At 52.7% G+C, this 17,524-nt stretch overlaps 1 protein-coding gene across 1 annotated transcript; it reads left to right on the top strand.

Moving 5' to 3' along the window:
* Nucleotides 1–1,000: 1,000 nt before the first annotated feature.
* Slc27a4 (solute carrier family 27 member 4) lies at nt 1,001–13,825 on the top strand. Its single transcript, XM_032902929.1, has 13 exons — nt 1,001–1,326; nt 2,532–2,698; nt 3,981–4,375; nt 5,809–5,967; nt 7,491–7,560; nt 7,664–7,755; nt 8,612–8,721; nt 8,934–9,143; nt 9,288–9,414; nt 9,967–10,104; nt 10,284–10,448; nt 10,524–10,670; nt 12,869–13,825. The coding sequence occupies exons 2-13, from the start codon at nt 2,538–2,540 to the stop codon at nt 13,024–13,026; spliced, it is 1,932 nt and encodes a 643-aa protein (XP_032758820.1). The 5' UTR covers nt 1,001–1,326; nt 2,532–2,537; the 3' UTR covers nt 13,027–13,825.
* Nucleotides 13,826–17,524: the final 3,699 nt, after the last annotated feature.

Here is a 17,524-nt window from a genome sequence, read left to right as displayed (position 1 = left end):
TGGCAGTAATGGAGCAAGCTGCTTAGTCACCACAAAACTTTTCAGAGGCTCTCAACTCCAAGGGCTGTGAGTCTGGACCCTTGCCCACAGCTAGACAGGTGACATGACAAAGAAAGCAGGGTACTGGGGTGTTATCAGTCAGGGTTAATGTTAGTTACACTGGCTTTAAACCCTGGTCTTTGAGGAGATTCCCCTGAGGCTACCCCTCCTGGCTCTTCAGTTCTTTCTGAACCTTGTAAAGGTACAAAAAACTGTAAAAGTCCCGGGGGAGCAATCATACCCAACTGTGGTGAATGGCTGCTCCGGGATGGCCTAGAAGCCCCATGCCCTGTGTATTCTGCCAGAATCCATAAATACTCTTTGTGGCAGGCTTACCTCTGCCAGAATCCAGATTTTTTTTTTCATTGAGTGGTATTGAACATTTGTTAAATTCTATTTCAAGACAAGTGTGGTAGTTCACGCCTATCATGCCAGTACTCGGGGCTGAAGTAGATTGACTGCAGCAAGATCCAGGGCAAAGTTAATACCCTATTTCAATAAGCAAACAGGACTGGCAAGGTGGATCAGCGAAAGGTGCTTGTCCCATGCCTGAGGGCCAAGCCTAATAACCTTAATTTGGTCACTGGAGACCATGGTGTACGAATAGAACCAACTCCCACGAGTTGTCCTCTGATCACACAGGGGCTTTGGCATATGTATCTACACATACACAAATAAACAAACAAATGTAAATAATAATAATCATAATAATAATAAGTTAAATTCTACTTGAGCCTCAGCTCTGGCTCTGGATTCTCGAATGGTCTGTCGGCGGGTATATTGTACCTGGGTCTCCTGGTCCAGGGATTTGCAGAGGGGGATAACCCAAGGAACAGATCTACACACTGCCAGACCAGGACAATTTCAGCAGCCAGAACGGGCTAGGTTACTAGGACTACAACTCCCAGCATGTCGTGCAGCTCGGCCTATCACTCCCAGCAGGCCCGGCGCCTGCGGAGGCAGTGGCGCGCGCAGGGCTGAAGGGGCTGGGCGGTGTCGGGCGCGCTCAGGCTGGGTTGCGCTGTGGAACACGGGCTCAGAAGCTCGCCCTCTGCGGGGACGGCAGGGAAGGCGGTGCTGCCGGCCAGCATAGCCGGTGCGGGTGCGGGAGGCGGGTGGGGGTGGAGCGCGACAGAGGTACAGACCCTACAAGGGCGAGGAGTGGGCCAGACGCGCCGAACTCGGCTGTGTGCGCCCCGGGGCGGCCGATGCCCCCAGCGCACCGCACTCCGCTGCCGCAACCGGGCCGCATCCTGACGGGGCTCCGCGCCGCGCAGCCGCAGCCGGGTGAGCTAAGGCGGGGACAGCGGCTTTCTGAGCAGGGAAAACGTGCCAGGCCGAGCAGGGGGGAGACGGCGGCGCCGGCTCGGGCTGAGGGGCGCGCCCTCTTTCTCCCAGCCCTGCGAGCGCTCTGATGTCCTGGCTGTCTAGAGGCAGGTCGGTCCACGGCACCCCTCCTGTCTCCTCTCTCAGCGGTCTTGGACCGGCTCCTAGCCTCTTTTCTGACTGGCTCTGGCAAATCAGAGAACTAAGGATCTTAGCGATCCTGCAATAGTCCTCCCACCCATAGCTTAATGCTTTTCTCCAGAAGGCAGTCTCATAAGGGATTCCTTATGGTCCAGGCCGTGGTCCTCCGCCTAGCTTGGAGATATTCAGGCTGCTTCATATCTTTGACCTTCCACTCTTCCCAGGAAAAGCAGTCCATTAGCTGTCCTCTTGACTAAATTCATAAAAAAGCAGGAATAGAGCTTGGGCCTTAATTTCTGCCCTGGGCTTCAACACAGGTTTTCCCCTTCTCCTCAGCCCTAGTCCCCAAAGAGTCATCAGAATATGTGGGTATAGGTGAGTACAGTGCTTCAAAATCCTCCTGCCCAACAGTCATGTCTTCCCACCCTACCCCTGAGCTGTCACCTCTCAGGCCCCTCCTGCCTCTAACCCGTTTGCTGGCTAGCCCTCTATGGCCCAATAGAGGCACGTCACTGCCTTGAGTCTTTGGGCAGAGACAGTGCAGGGATCCGTCCCCTTCCCAGGAAGCTACCCTTTTTGGGTGTTGTCATCTCCAGAACCTCCTGAAGTCCCTAGGAGAGGAGTCAAGCCAGAGGCACTTATATCAATCCTCTCTCCCAGCCATCTTGTTAGGGTATTTGAATATAGGTGAATGGATTGTCCTATTTGGGCTAGTAAGACTCTAAGAACAAATCTTACTAACCCCACTGCATAGAGCAAGGTGCTATGGCCTGAGGTAGGAAAGGGGCTAGCCCAAGGTCACTTGGTGAGGCGGTCAAAGATAGAACCAGAAGCTAGATCATCCTCTTGTTTCTTAACCCCAGAGCTTTTTATATCTCAAGTCCCTTCTAAGCCACACCTTTTGAGGTGACTAGGCAAGCCCATAGGTTGACCCTTTGAGATCACACTAAAGTGGCTGTTGCTGAAGAGGTAGAGGCTCGGAAAGAAACAGTTGTTTGAGTCTCCTGACCACCTTACACCTGCAGGCCACAATGCTGGTTGGAGCATCTCTGGTGGGAGCGCTGCTGTTCTCCAAGCTGGTGCTGAAGCTACCCTGGATCCAGGTGGGATTCTCCTTGTTGCTCCTGTACTTGGGGTCTGGTGGCTGGCGTTTCATCCGGGTCTTCATCAAGACGGTCAGGAGAGATGTCTTGTGAGTACCATATCTAGCCTCACTTGGGGTCTCAACTGTGCTGGACTTTACCAGCTGTTATCCTCACAAGCAGGAGGCATCTGGGTCATTAAAGGAACAGCGTCTTCTCTTCCCTTCTCCTGGCAATCATACCTAGAACTTTCATCTTCAAGGTCAAAGTCTCTCAAGGAATCTCCTCAATCTAAGACTCGTTGACCTGGGCAGGTTTTGGAAGCTGGGGCACACATCAGAGCAGACTTGTTGAAGACATGTCTATGAAGGGTCCTGAGGGCACTGTTCATGGCAAGGTGAAGAAGACCCCAGTAGGAAAGTACCTTTTCTTAGATTGGCACAGCCTGAGAGAGCCCAGGGGGGCAATGGATGCTAGCACAAACCCTGAGTTAGATGTCTGGGAGAAATTGCTCCTAGCTGCTATATGCTAGGTGCTAGGCTGGTTCTGAAGTCCAGAGAGGAAGAAGGCAGGCTCCATCTGTGAAGCTCAGACTTTTAGGAGGTAAAAAAGGGGCGAAGTAACTCCCTAAACTGTCTGTGCCATTGCTGCAGAGACCCCGGTGGTCTTACTCACTCCGACGTTCTAGTACCCAGAACAGGGAGCCTTGCCTAGGATGGACAGCGTTGGTCAGTCTGGGCTGACTATAAAAGGTGTCTAGGGGCCCCACAGGAGCTGTGGGGGCCTCAGACAGGGAACTTAGGCCAGAAATCCAGGAGGTCTCCTGGAGGGAAAGGTCTTTGCTTGAAAGGTGCTGTGCAGGGAGGGAGGACAGAGCACAGCTGAAAGACCCAGTACTGACAAAGAAGCTAGCAGTTGACGGAGTGAGGGTAGGGTTTCCAAAATCACTGGACGTTTTCCCTGTGCCCAGCATAGAGAAGGCCTAGGAGACAAAGTAGTAAAGGTGACAGGTACCTGCCTCTACCTACAGGGAGAAAAACTCATCCCTGATTTTCTATGGCAGTGAGGGTTAAGGGAAGCTCCAGATCTCCAGGTAGTGAATCTAGACTATGGGCTTGGGGCTTCTAGCAGAACAGTAGACTTTGAAGAGAAGAGAATGAGAGTAGAACCCCTGGTGGTGTGCACCTTGAATCCCAGCACTTGGGAGGCAGAGGCACCTGGTTGTCTTTGAGTTGAAGACAACCAGGGCTACATAGAGAAACCCTGTCTCTAAGAACCAAAAGAATGAAAGCTAGCTAGCTGGTTCCTGAGCCTCAGGCCGTTTGGACAGCAGCCTGGGCTGAGGTGTCAGGAGCCTGGTTTAGCACTCACGACTTCTTTACTCCCACACAGTGGCGGCATGGTGCTCCTGAAGGTGAAGACCAAGGTCCGACGGTACCTTCAGGAGCGGAAGACAGTGCCCTTGCTGTTTGCCTCAGTGGTTCGGCGCCACCCCGACAAGACAGCCCTGATTTTCGAGGGCACGGATACTCACTGGACCTTCCGCCAGCTGGATGACTACTCCAGCAGTGTGGCCAACTTCCTGCAGGCCCGGGGCCTGGTCTCAGGCAATGTCGTTGCTCTCTTTATGGAAAACCGTAACGAGTTTGTGGGTCTGTGGCTAGGCATGGCCAAGCTGGGCGTGGAGGCGGCGCTCATCAACACCAACCTTAGGCGGGATGCCCTGCGCCACTGCCTTGACACCTCAAAGGCACGAGCCCTCATCTTTGGCAGTGAGATGGCCTCAGGTGAGCTCTACGTGGGAGACCCATGGGACCTTGCACAGCTGACAGCTCCATTTTATCCCTGAGGGAGGCTGCATGAGTCTTGGCACCAGAGCTTCTGGACGCAGCCAGGGATGCTGCAGAGCCGTTATGAACCACAGGTCCCCCGAGCCTCAGTTTCCCCACCCGTAGCACCACAAATCTCAAGAAGGTCTTGCTCTTAAGTATCCACAGAGTGGCCAGCGCTGTCCGGTCCTGGGTAGATTGGCCTCGTCTACTTCATCTATAAAAGGGGAGCAGAACTCGGTCCCTTCTTTCCTCTCAGACCTGATTTTACTTACTGCTGAGTCAGGGACCGGCAGTGCTGTGCAAAGCTTTGATCCTCACTAGGACCGAGGAGATAGCAATTGTCATCTTGGTTTTTGGACTGCGATACAGGCTGGATAGGAAGTGCAGTGTTCACCCAGAGTCACACAGACACAGCAGGCTTAGGAGTTGATCTTGGGCTGGACCACAGTCTTCAGTCTCTGTTCCTATGCTACTGTGGCTGTGAGGTAATAGGAGAGGCATTAAGATGCTTCAAGTGGAGAAGAAAGAGTACAGTAGGAAAGAAGCCCTTAGGTCAGTCAGAGGGAAGCCAGAAAGACTGAGGATATAGCTTTCTTGGCTTGCTCAAGGCCCTGGGTTCCATTCATAGCACTGAAGAAGGAATTTAAGGCCAGAGAAAGCAGAACCAGCAGGCCAGGATTGTCTCATGCCCAGGGTAGATGGAGTCTCTGTAGCTCCAAGAGGCCCAAGAAAAGTTTTTTTGGGAATGGGATCCTCCTCTTGTCCTCTGTCTCTGACAAAACACCATAATAGAGCAAGTAAAAAAAAAAATTCAGTGTGAGATTGCAACATCTCTTCCACTTTAGCATCACTTTCCCCATCTGTAGAATGGGCTGATGGTAGCTAACATGATGTTATATACCAAGAATCCCAGCACTAGGAGGCAGGAGGATTGGATTGCATAGCATTCAGGCCAGATAATAGCTACTTTCCTCCCCACCCCTCCTCCCTACTCCTCTTCCTCTTCTTCCTCCTCTTCCTCTCCTTCCTCCTCCTTCTTCCTCTTCCCCTCCTCCTCCTCCTCCTCCTCCTCCTCCTCCTCCTCCTCCCTCCTCCTCCTCCTCCTCCTATCTCTCCTTCTGTTCTTCCTCTTTTTAGCAGGGTCAGAGGGCAGGGCGGAAGGGAATTGGTGTTGGTAGCTACCTCCCAGTTCTGTGAGCAGGAGCCCATGAGTAAGGCATCATGGTTCCTAAGAAGTTCATGGGAAATGCATCTCCTGTCAATAGTAAATGTGTTTCACCCATTCCCCACACCAGCCAGTCTCCCCTGACTGTCAGCCATGCATGACAAGGGTCCTGGGAACACCGGTTTCCTAGCCTGCGTGCTGACCTGCAGTGTCTCCTCTTCAGCTGTCTGTGAGATCCAGGCTATCCTGGACCCCACACTCACCCTCTTCTGCTCTGGTTCCTGGGAGCCCAGCACCGTGCCTGCCAACACAGAGCATCTGGACCCTCTGCTGGAAGACACCCCGAAGCACCTGCCCAGCATCCCAGACAAGGGTTTTACAGGTGGGCCTCACCGTACACTGGAGGGTTCTGAAATGTTCCAGAACACAGTGCTGGCCTCAGGGCTGCAAACTTGCCATGGGCCTCGAACAGGTTGAGGCACTTCCCCTTTTCCACCTGGAAAATGAGGCGGGGAAGGTGAAATTGTCGATTTGTGGAGTAGCCCATGGTAATGGCTTATGTGTGGGACTGTGTACCCTGCAACTTGCTTTGAGTCTTAGCCAGGTGGCGAGGAGGGTAAGTGTGAGACCCTCAGCATATCCTCCCAGCTTGTTGAGTGTAGGCTCTGCCAGGTCGAGCCTTTGCCCTCTCCTCCAGGAAGCCCTCCTGGAGCCTTCCTCTACTGGAGCCTGACAGCCCTTCAGCTGCTGCTCTATTGCCTGGTGGCTACTGAGCCCCATCTGACTTCTGGTCTGGTCTGCTACTTCCTGGTGTGATCAGAGCCACCGACCTGCCCTCTGAGCCTCAGGTCCCGCTGCAATAAAGTTGGGGAGAGTAGCAATCGACTTTATGGGCTTATCATAAAGGTTGACCCTGAGGCTAGGGTATCAGCAGGCAGGGCTGTTACTTGTTATTGCCAGTATGGAGCCTCTCCTTTCCCTCTTTCCCTACACGCTTCCAGAAGCCACCTGAGGGCAGGGACCATGGTTGGCTCCCCCTTACCCTCATACCACCCAGGGCTGACACACAGCAGGTGCCAGTGCCTGAGGTTCCTGCTGGCAGTGCCGTCCAGCAGAGTTGTGAGAAACTCACAGCTACTGTGACACGGGGCTTGGTCCTTGGTGACAGTGCCCCCTCAGTGGGTAATGCACACCAGCGGTGTGGAGCGGCTGTAGTGCCTGCTCCTTTTATTCTTTTCTCCTGTTGTTTGAGACAGGGTGTGTGGCCCCGGCTGTCCTGAAACTCACTCTGTAGACCAGGCTGGCCTTGAACTCACAGAGATCCATGCCACTGCTGGGATTCTCCTGAGTGCTGTGGTTGAAGGCCACCATGCTCTGCCTTCGTTCTTTTCGTTCTAAGATGGCATCTGTCTATGTAGTTCTCGGTGTCCTTTAGCTTGCTGTGTCTCAAACTTAGGGGACCCTCCTGTCTCTGCCTCCCGAGCACTAAAGTTATACACCGCCTTGCTCAGCTAACACTCCCCTGTACCTAAGCCTGGAAGCAGGCATCTGCTCCTTCTAGAAGCCCTTCTGACACCACCCTGGCTCCCGTAAGCAGAGCCAGTGGGTGCTTAGCTGTCATCCGTCCTGCGTTCCCGTGGTTAGGCTTGGTGTTGAAGTGTTTGCCTTCATATGACTGTCCCACTCAGCTGGGACCTCAGAGGGGCCGGCTCTGTCCATCTCAACCACTGCTCTTTCACTCCGCCTGGCTCTGCGTGAGCCTGGGGGGGTAGGTGCTGTTGACGTCATCAGTAGGTCTCCTGGAAGAAGGACAGAAATAGGCTGAGGGGCATGCACTGCCCATCTCCCCACACGGTCCTGCAGCCGCTCTCCCGGTGACCCGCACTACATGTCTGTTTCCTTCAGATAAGCTCTTCTATATCTACACATCGGGCACCACGGGGCTACCCAAAGCTGCCATTGTGGTGCACAGCAGGTAAGGGACAAGTGCCCAGGGTGGACATGGGCTGTGTGGCACTGGGAAGCTTCCTCTTGCCATCCCAGGGTCCCACTGACCTCTTTGCCCTGTACCCTCAAAGGTATTACCGGATGGCTGCCCTGGTGTACTATGGATTCCGCATGCGGCCTGATGACGTTGTCTATGACTGCCTCCCCCTCTACCACTCAGCAGGTAACCCTGGGCCTGCCCGTAGCAGCCAGCACCCTGTGCCTTTGGAAGCCCCACTTTCCTAGCCACTTACAGGAAACGTGGGAGCTCAAATCTGGGTTTAGATTCAGGCAGGGCCATCGACTGACTCCAACCATGGTCTTGTTGCCCACTGATGGTGATATGAGGTTCCTGGTGGGGGTCAGTATCCTGGAGGGCATCCTGCGTGCTGTGTCCTGAGGTTGGTTTCGGCAGACACATAGCATTACTGCTTGGTTATAGGAACAAGGGAAGGTAGCTTGACATCATTCTGACCTCCAAGACTTTAAGAAGGTCTCTTTGGAGCCGGGCAGAGTTATGGCCACTCCACACCACAGAGCCGGTCTGTGTTGGGAACCTACCTGACACTCAGGAAGAGACGACTTAGAAAAGGTAGGAGTGGTCACAGTGAGGAAGCACAAGTGTCACACACAGGAAGACTAGTGGTGGGGGCTGAGAAGACCTAGAGGAAACATCCCAGGTAGGAGAGCAGTCATATCTGGTTGAGTGGCAGCTGTGTAGGCAAAAAGTGTGGGCTTGATCCCACAGGCACTGTGGAGACATGGCAGGTAGGGAAGAGGTGTGGCCAGTTAGCAGGACAGAACAGGAGGAGACCGAGGAAGGGCCTGTGAAGAGGCAGGACTGGAAGCTGGTTGTGGCAGTGAACCCCTATAATCTAGCACTTGGAAAGTGGAGGTGGAGGTCTATCTTCTACTACACAGCAAATTTGAGGCTAGCCTGGACTGTATGAGACACTGTCTCAGAAGAGGCAGGCCTGAATGAGAGGAGGAGGCTCTGGGGTGGGGTCTCTATCCTAACCTCCAGGCCCCTCTGACTTCAGGAAACATTGTGGGGATTGGCCAGTGCGTGCTCCACGGCATGACTGTGGTGATCCGGAAGAAGTTTTCAGCTTCCCGGTTCTGGGATGACTGTATCAAGTACAACTGCACAGTGAGTGCCCCATTCCCACGCCTCCCCCTGCCACCACACACAGGGGCATCTGAACAGCCGAGACTTCAGAATAGTCTCTTGGGCAATGGATGTCTTCATTGTTCAGATGGGAAATCTGAGGCCCAGAGAGGGGAGGGACTGTTCAGCCTCTGGGGAGGTGACGAAGTGGGACATCCCCAGAGTATGTCCCACTCACACCACACTCACCCCAGATTGTACAGTACATTGGCGAGCTTTGCCGCTACCTCCTGAACCAGCCACCCCGAGAGGCTGAGTCTCGGCACAAGGTGCGCATGGCACTGGGCAACGGTCTCCGGCAGTCCATCTGGACCGACTTCTCCAGCCGTTTCCACATTCCCCAAGTGGCCGAGTTCTACGGGGCCACCGAGTGCAACTGTAGCCTGGGCAACTTTGACAGCCAGGTGAGGTCTAATGAGGCTGCTGTGGGATGGGTCACCTCAGGCCCTAGGTTTGCAGTTCCAGCATGAGAATGGATACCAGACCCCCTCCAGCCCCCGTCTATTGGGGAGTCCATGCAGCCCTGGCCTGAGTCTCGGCCTTTGCAGGTGGGGGCCTGTGGCTTCAATAGCCGCATCCTGTCCTTTGTGTACCCCATCCGCTTGGTACGAGTCAATGAGGATACCATGGAACTGATCCGGGGACCCGATGGCGTCTGCATTCCCTGTCAACCAGGTCTGCCCCAGGAGGGAATTGGACATTTGACGGGGAAGGTCTTGTCATGGAGGGTAGTCATCAGTGTGGATAAACTGTCCTGAGTGTGGGTTCTGCTTTACCCACTGCTGTCACTAACCCTCCCTCATCATGCCATCTGCACACTTCCTGACAAGGCCCCATCCTGGCCATCAGCCTATAGTGTACTAAAGCCAGCCTCATACATGACCAGCCCCTCACCTTCATGCAGGGCTTATGGCAGTGCCTGACTCGGGTTGTGTGTAGTAAAGTGTGACACTCATTGAGGAGAGCTGGACGGGTGTGGGGCTCAGAGGTACCAGGTTGTCTGGCTGCCCAGTCGGGCCTGGGTTTGTTGAGTGTCTGTTCTTTCCTGGATCAATTCAGTTACTGCTCCAAGACTGCCTAGATGTGCTGCCTGCTCCCAGCCACCTCCCATCTAGGAGACAAATGGGGTATTTCTGTGACAGCATTAAGTCAGCTTAGGATGCAGGGTGCCTTTGTGGGTGAAGACAGGTAGAAGAGGCCACACCTGACTGGCTTTCTTGTCCCTAGGCCAGCCAGGCCAGCTGGTGGGTCGCATCATCCAGCAGGACCCCCTACGCCGTTTCGATGGCTACCTCAACCAGGGTGCCAACAACAAGAAGATTGCTAGTGATGTCTTCAAGAAAGGGGACCAAGCCTACCTCACTGGTGAGCCCCCTGCTGTTTGCTACCCCTTCCAGACGGGACAGGGAGAGATGAGGAGAGCTTCCACAGTCTCAGAGAGCACAGCCTGGACTCCCCGAAGCCCAGCCCCTGTGGTGACCGTCTGACTCAACCTGGGTCTGGAGCCAGGCTGGCCCAGTCATGACTAACTGTACCCTCCCTAGGTGATGTGCTGGTGATGGATGAGCTGGGCTACCTGTACTTCCGAGACCGCACAGGGGACACGTTCCGCTGGAAAGGGGAGAATGTGTCTACCACTGAAGTGGAGGGCACACTCAGCCGCCTGCTTCAGATGGCGGATGTGGCTGTTTATGGTGTTGAGGTGCCAGGTACGTGTGGAGAGGAGGGGATGGTGGGCATGTCAGGACATTGCCTGCCACTGACTGTGTACCCTCCCACTGCAGGAACTGAGGGCCGAGCAGGAATGGCTGCTGTGGCAAGCCCCACCAGCAACTGTGACCTGGAGAGCTTTGCACAGACCTTGAAAAAGGAGCTGCCCCTGTACGCCCGCCCCATCTTCCTGCGCTTCTTGCCTGAGCTGCACAAAACAGGTCTGTCCCTGGTTCCAGCCCCTGGCTTTCAGGGCTGGGTCTTTCTGTAGTCTGAGATCCTCTGCCTAATCTCTGACCTTGACAAACAGCCTTGCCCCAGGGCTGAGACACTGCTCTCCTGGGTGGATGTGTGCAAACCTTCAAAGAAGGTTCACCATCCCTTAGCATGATCCTGTACCATGCCTCTGGTACTGTGGTTCCGAAACACTGGTCTGACTAGGCTTTAGGCTCTCAGAATCTTTTCTCTAGGACCCAGAGGAGAAAAATTCTAAAGAAATTGCAAAGGTATGGGATGGGCTTGGTGTGCTAACACTGTAATCCTGATGCTTCAGAACGGGGGGGGGGGGGAGGCCAGCCTTGGCTTTACGGTGCCCAAGGCTCTCAGCAGCAGCAAAGCAGATCACGGCACAATAGACTGGGGACAGAACTCAGTGGGAGAGCTTGTCTAACGCACATGAGCGCTTAGGTTTGATTCCCAGTACCACAGAAAAGTAGTAATAAGGAAATAATAAGGCATGCAGGCAAATGGTAGACCAGTAAATTAAAAGGAAGAGAAGAGACCCCCAAACCTGGATGCTTTCAGGGTAGTGTGCTATGGGCCATCAGCAGAGGCCATCAGGACCAGAAGCCTATAGGATCTATAGGATCTATGGGAGTGGATAGCCTAGAAACAGTAGGAAGCTATCTAAATGTACGATTGTGTCCTACAGAGGTCTCCAGCTGTGAGGTAGACAGTGGCAGAGAACTGTAGATGTCTCAGGAGGAGTTGATGTGTCCAAGAGTGAACTGTGGGTGGGTCTGTGGTCACATGGTAGCACACTGACATCCTTCTAGTATTGGTCTGCTGATGGCTGTCAGGGGTTCCGAGTCAGGGAGGGAGTGTAGAAACTCCTGTCTAGGCCCACCATGCTCTCCTTCTTGTCCTCCTTGGCTCTCCCCATTGCTCATTGTTTTCCCTGACTGCTCCCCTGGGGTCCATGTGCCTGACCCCCTCCATCCCATGTGTCGTCAGTTCCAAGCCTTGTCTGGCTGCTGAGGTCTGTGTCAGCTCATGGACATCTGTAGCCCATGCAACACATGAAACGGTGGGAGGGGCCTAGGCTCTGGTGTGACATAGGGGGGGACACAGGTGCCAGCCTCACAACTGAGACTGAGCTTCCTGAGGGCTGGCTGTGTGACTCTGCCAGGACAAGCAGGGACAGAGCACTACATGCAAGGGTCTCTGGGGGCCACATTCTGTGGGTTAGTGATGTGGGGTTTGGATTCCACTGTGAGGTGTTGGTGGGGCAGCAGAGGCGATAGCCCCCCTCCTCTGTAGCCCCATCCAGCAAAACCGTGCTGGGAGGGGTGTTCAGCATCTCTGCTGTCCACTGCGGTGGCACTTAGCATCGTGGAGGAATTGAGCATTTGAGATAGAGTTGGTGTGACCGAGGAACTTGCACACGAGCAGTGCTGGTCGAAGGGACTCGTCTGGGTTGGTTTTATGAGAGATAAAGCTGCTCATTCTTCCAAGGCTGGTCTGATCTGTAGGTGTCTCTCCCCGCCACCCACCAAGAGCATGGGGGTGGAATGGCAGGGTCCTTGGATGCCTAGAGTCAAGGAATTCTACAGCATTGCTTCAGAGCAAGTTAGAAGGCCAGTCTGGTTTGGGGGAGTGCAGTTTCTGTTGGGAGCAATAGCTGGCATTTCAGAGGTTAGCAGATCCAGGGAGAGGGTCTGTCATTCCCAGGTTCAAATACTGACTATCACTTGTTCACTGTGTGATGACTTTGGCAAAACAACAACACCAAAAAAAAAACAACAACAAAAAAACAACAAAACAAACAAACAAAAAAACCCCGTGGTGACTCACCCCCTTAATCCCACACTGTAGATCTAAGGACCAGGGGATCTCATGGATTTGAGGGACAGCCAGGACTATCTAGTGAGACCCTGTTCAAAAGGAAAAAATGAAGAAGGAAAACACGTGCATCTTAGAATATGATTGGGCATCTGCCTCAAGATGTTGATGCCTCTGCATCCATTCAGTGCTCAAATAAAAGGGACTCAGATTCTGGCCTCTACTCTGCTGTCCATCAGCGATATCCCTGTGTCCTTTCTCCGCTCCCTAACTCTCCTTTTCTCAGCCCTTGTCATCAGATTTCTAGGAGCTCCAATGCCTGCCTTGCACTTTCTGAATTTTCTTCCCCACTCTCTAGGAACCTTCAAGTTCCAGAAGACAGAGTTGCGGAAGGAGGGCTTTGACCCGTCTGTTGTGAAAGACCCACTCTTCTATTTGGATGCCCGGACAGGCTGCTATGTTGCACTGGACCAAGAGGCCTATACCCGCATCCAGGCAGGCGAGGAGAAGCTGTGATTTCCCCCACATCCCTCTGAGGGCCAGAGGATGCTGGATTCAGAGCCCCAGCTTCCACCCCAGAGGGGTCCTGGGCAAGGCCAGACCAAAGCTAGCAGGGCCCGCACCTCCGCCCCTAGGTGCTGATCCCCCTCTCCCAAACTGCCAAGTGACTGACTCACTGCCGCTTCCCCCACCCTCCAGAGGCTTTCTGTGAAAGTCTCATCCAAGCTGTGTCTTCTGGTCCAGGCGTGGCCTCTGGCTCCAGGCTTACTGACAGGCACCTTTAGGATGATGTCTTGGGACCAGTGGGCCAGGATGTGGGAGAGGAGTCACTGAGATCCCTCCAAAAAGAAGGGAGCTTACAAATGAACCAAGACAAAAGCCTCTCGACTCAGGAAGCTAAGTGGCCAGAGACTGAAGTGGCCAGCCGTCCCGTGTCCACAGAGGATCTTGGTCCAAAGCTGCCAAAGTGTCACCTAGCCCTGTCTGCACCTCTGGGGAAAGGAGGACAGCATGTGGCCAAAGTGTCACTTAGCCCTCTCTGCACCTCTGGGGAAAGGAGGACAGCATGTGGCCACTGGGCCCCTGTCTCAAGGAGTTGGGATCACACACACACACTCCTTGTTTCTCCAGATTCCCTTGTCCTTGTCTTGGGGAGGGAGGGGGGTGTCCTGTCTGTCTCTCAGATGCAGGCTTCCTGCCTGTCTGTGAGTCTGTCCCTGTGTGTTGCCTTCTCCATCTGTCCTAGCCTGACTGTGGGTGGAGAGGGCATGAGGGGAGGCTCAGGGGCTAATAAACTCTGCCTTGACTCCTCTTAGTCTGACAGTCTGGTTCCTTGGCTAGCTCCTTCCCCTCTGTCCCTTTTACTTAGCTCTTGGGATGAGGCCAGTAGCTACCACACCTCTTCCCCTTCCTAAAGATCTGCCTTCCTATAACTCCTTAGGAGAAGCTCCCACCAGATCTGACAGGATGCTAAACTTGTGAACTTAACCTTTAGAAGAAGCATGTGACTTTGGGCAAGTGTCTCCTGAATGATGTGGATGATTGGGGGAATTCAGAAACTACTCGAAGTCTTTAGGAGTGGGAAGTCTTTGAGGGAAAACCTTCCCCTGCACAGAACTGTCCCAAGGCCTGTGCCCTGTTCCATCTGTCATCTGTTCCAAATGACCCATTGGGGCCTTCCCACTCCTCTGAGGCTTCCTGTGAGTTTCATGTCTAAGCTCTGTCTTCTTGGTCAGGAGGCCGCTGTGCCAGGGCTGAGACTGACAGGCACCTTTAGGATGATGTATGTGCTCCAGACAGACTGCCTGACCTGCCCAGGCAACCCTGGGCAATCAGCAGCACTTTGGTCCAGAGTCTTCCAACCTAGGAGTCCCTGCGAAGTACAGAGGTCCTAACCGCCTAGGTAGACTCCACAAGGGCCCCATTTCCACTATTGGACCTTCTCCTGTCCCTATAAGGTGGTCAATTGTTTGAGTTCTGATGATTTTATGGGACTGGCATTTAATTTGGTATGTTAAGGATGACTTTGAACTCAAGATCTTCCTGCTTCCTCCCGGGTGCTGTGATGAAGGACATCTGGCTGGAGTGTTTTGTCTTTTAGTAATGTCTGGTTATGTGCATATGACTCAGGTTTCTGCAAACATGAGACCAGAGGCTTCAGAGTCCCCTGGAGCTGGAATTAGAGGAAGTGGGTTCTAGGAGCCAAACTGGGTCTTGAAGCAGGGTTTTTGGGTTTTTTGTTTTTTTTTGTTTTTTTTTTTTTTTTGGAGGGGGGAGGGGTGTCCAAGACACGGTTTCTCTATGTAACAGCTCTGGGTTTCCTGGACCTCTGTAGCTGAGATTAAATGTGTGCAAACTGCCTGGCTTGAGGCACGCTCTATAAATGAACTATTCAAGAGTAGACCCAGTGGGTTCGGTCCTCAGCTCCGAAAAAAAGAAAAAAAAAAAAAAAAAGAGTAGACCCAGAACATAGAGACTGTGACTCACTCAGTGGACAATGTCACACAGGTAGTGGGGGCTGGAATGCAAAAGGCCATGCTCTTGCACTACCCTGCCACGTGATACAGAAGGCAGCAGGAAGCCAGAAATTGCTATTCCACACAAACCTGTGGAACCTGCTCTGGGCCACACCCAGGGCCAGCAGCTTACAGTTCAGAGGTGAGGGTGGCCAAACTAAGAAAGAGATCCAAGTGCCTCCAGGGGGAAAGGCTTTTGATTTGGGGTACTTGGAATGTTTGAGAGCAAACCAAGGGAAGGAGCCCAGAGATACAAGAGCAGGTGTGGAGCATGGCTGGGTGTCATGTCAAATATGGCCAGCAGAGGGAGCAAGGGGCTCAGATTTGCATTCCTGGCCTACAGTGCCCAGGCAGGGAAGCTGGACGAAGGGATGTGGGGTTTTGCCTCACCATTGAGCTAATGTGACACTGAATCTCAAGGCTGGTCTCTGAAGACTTTTGCTCAGACTTCCAAAGATTTAAGCTTGAAGAAAAAAAAAGAAACTTCAGATGTTAAGACGTCCTAGGAGCTGGAGAGATGGCTCAGTGGTTAAGAGCACTGACTGCTCTTCCAGAGGTCCTGAGTTCAAATCCCAGCAACCACATGGTGGCTCACAACCATCTGTAATGGGATCTGATGCCCTCTTCTGGTGTGTCTGAAGGCAGCTACAGTGTACTTGTACAAATTAAATAAATCTTTAAAAAAAAAAAAAAAAGACCTCTTAGTAGGTCTTAGTCTCTTAGGTTTAGAGAGATGGTATCACGGTAAAGAGCATTAGCTCCTACTCCAGAGGAAAGAGTTCCATCTCTAACTCCAGTTCCTGAGATGCTGCTGCCCTCTTCTGGCTTCCACTGGCACTGCACACACTACACATACGTGCAGACAAAACACCCAGACTGAAAATAAAAAGTGAACCCTAGCACCTGGGAGGCAGAGATGGATGGAAGGTTCAAGGCCAGCCTGATCTACAGCTTGAGTTCCAGGACAGTGTAGGTTACACAGAGAAACCCTGTCTTGAAAAAAAATTTTTTAATTAAAAATAAGAATTGTTTTTTAAAAAAATCTTGCATGGAGTGGTGGTGCACATCTTTAATCCCAGCATTTGAGAGGCAGAGACAGGCAGATTTCTGAGTTCAAGACCAGCCTGGTCTACAGAGGGACTTCCAGGATACCAGAGCTACACAGTGAAACCCTGTCTGAAACATGTCCCCAACCCCCAAATCTCATACTAGAAACCAGGTCTGATGTGACTCGTCCCTGTACCCACCGCTGAGGAGACTGTGGTGAGATGAGTCGGGTCTGGCTACAGAGTGAAACTCCTCAAAAAATAAGGGACCTGGGTTCAGTTCCCAGCTCCAGTTCCAGTAGATCCTACACCTTCTGACCTCCTTGGCTTCTACACAAATATAGACAAGGCTGTTTCCCACTTTTACACTAATCCTTCTTTGAGGGGCTGGCAGCTCCTGGACCTGCATCTGATTGTTCCCAGATCATGCCGAGCCCTCTGCGGACACACAGTAATTGACCAATACGTGCTTATAGCTTATAACGTCAACTTACATAGCTACTGTTACTGGGCAGTGCCTCACATTTATCAAGTACTTGGCAGTTTCAGAACACCTATCAGTCACCTAGATCCAACTCCATGGAGCACAGCAGCAGTAGCTGCTAGGACATGGACCGAATGAGGTGTGCCCTGGGACACAGGAGCACTGCTCTGTTGGTTTTGAAATATTCTCCCTGTGGAGCCTTAACTGCCCTGCAGCTTGCAGGAATCATTCCGCCTTAGACGGAGTGCTGCCATTACGAGTTCTGTGCACCAGGGCTTAGCAACAGGAGGCCTTTCAAGGAAGCATGCCAGGCAGAATGGGTCAAAGCTTCAAAACAAAACAAAAACAAAACAAAACAGTAGACCAGCTGGTCACGGTTCTTCACACCTTTAGTACTAACACTGGGAAGCAGAGGCAGGTAGATCTCCGCTTTCAAGCCAACCTAGTCTACATAGTTTCAGGCCAGCCAGGAAAGGAGTGGGGCAGACTGGAAGGATGGCCTAGTGGCTAACTTGCGGCTGGGTTTTCAGCACCCATACATACATAGTACACATACATGCAGCATGTAAATGCATAAAATTTTGTTTCAGAGGAGGAGGAAGGTGCTATCAGAGGGGTTGAAATGTAACTTTGAAATATAAGGGACTAGAGGAGCCGGCTCAGTCATTAAGAATTCATACTGTTTTTGTAGAGGACAAGAGTTTCCAGTACCAGCCTTGAGTGACTCAAATCTGCCTTTGACTCCAGTTCTGGGGTATTCGATGCTGTCTTCCGGACTGTGCAAACACTGCACTCACATAAACATACACAAAGACCTATATATAATTAAAATAATAAATAAATAACCAGTAAAAACCGGTATGGCAATGGAGCTGTGTGGTTGGGGAAAGGTGTCGATGCTGGAAGGTGTGAGCCTTGAACCCTTCCGGAAGGCGCCCCCTAGGAGACCAATCACTCCCTTACAGACT

This window comes from Rattus rattus, chromosome 5 (assembly GCF_011064425.1).
Source record: "Rattus rattus isolate New Zealand chromosome 5, Rrattus_CSIRO_v1, whole genome shotgun sequence".
In the NCBI taxonomy this organism is placed as follows: domain Eukaryota; kingdom Metazoa; phylum Chordata; class Mammalia; order Rodentia; family Muridae; genus Rattus; species Rattus rattus.
Note: the sequence above shows the minus strand (reverse complement) of the source record. Positions and strands in the feature narration are given on the sequence as shown.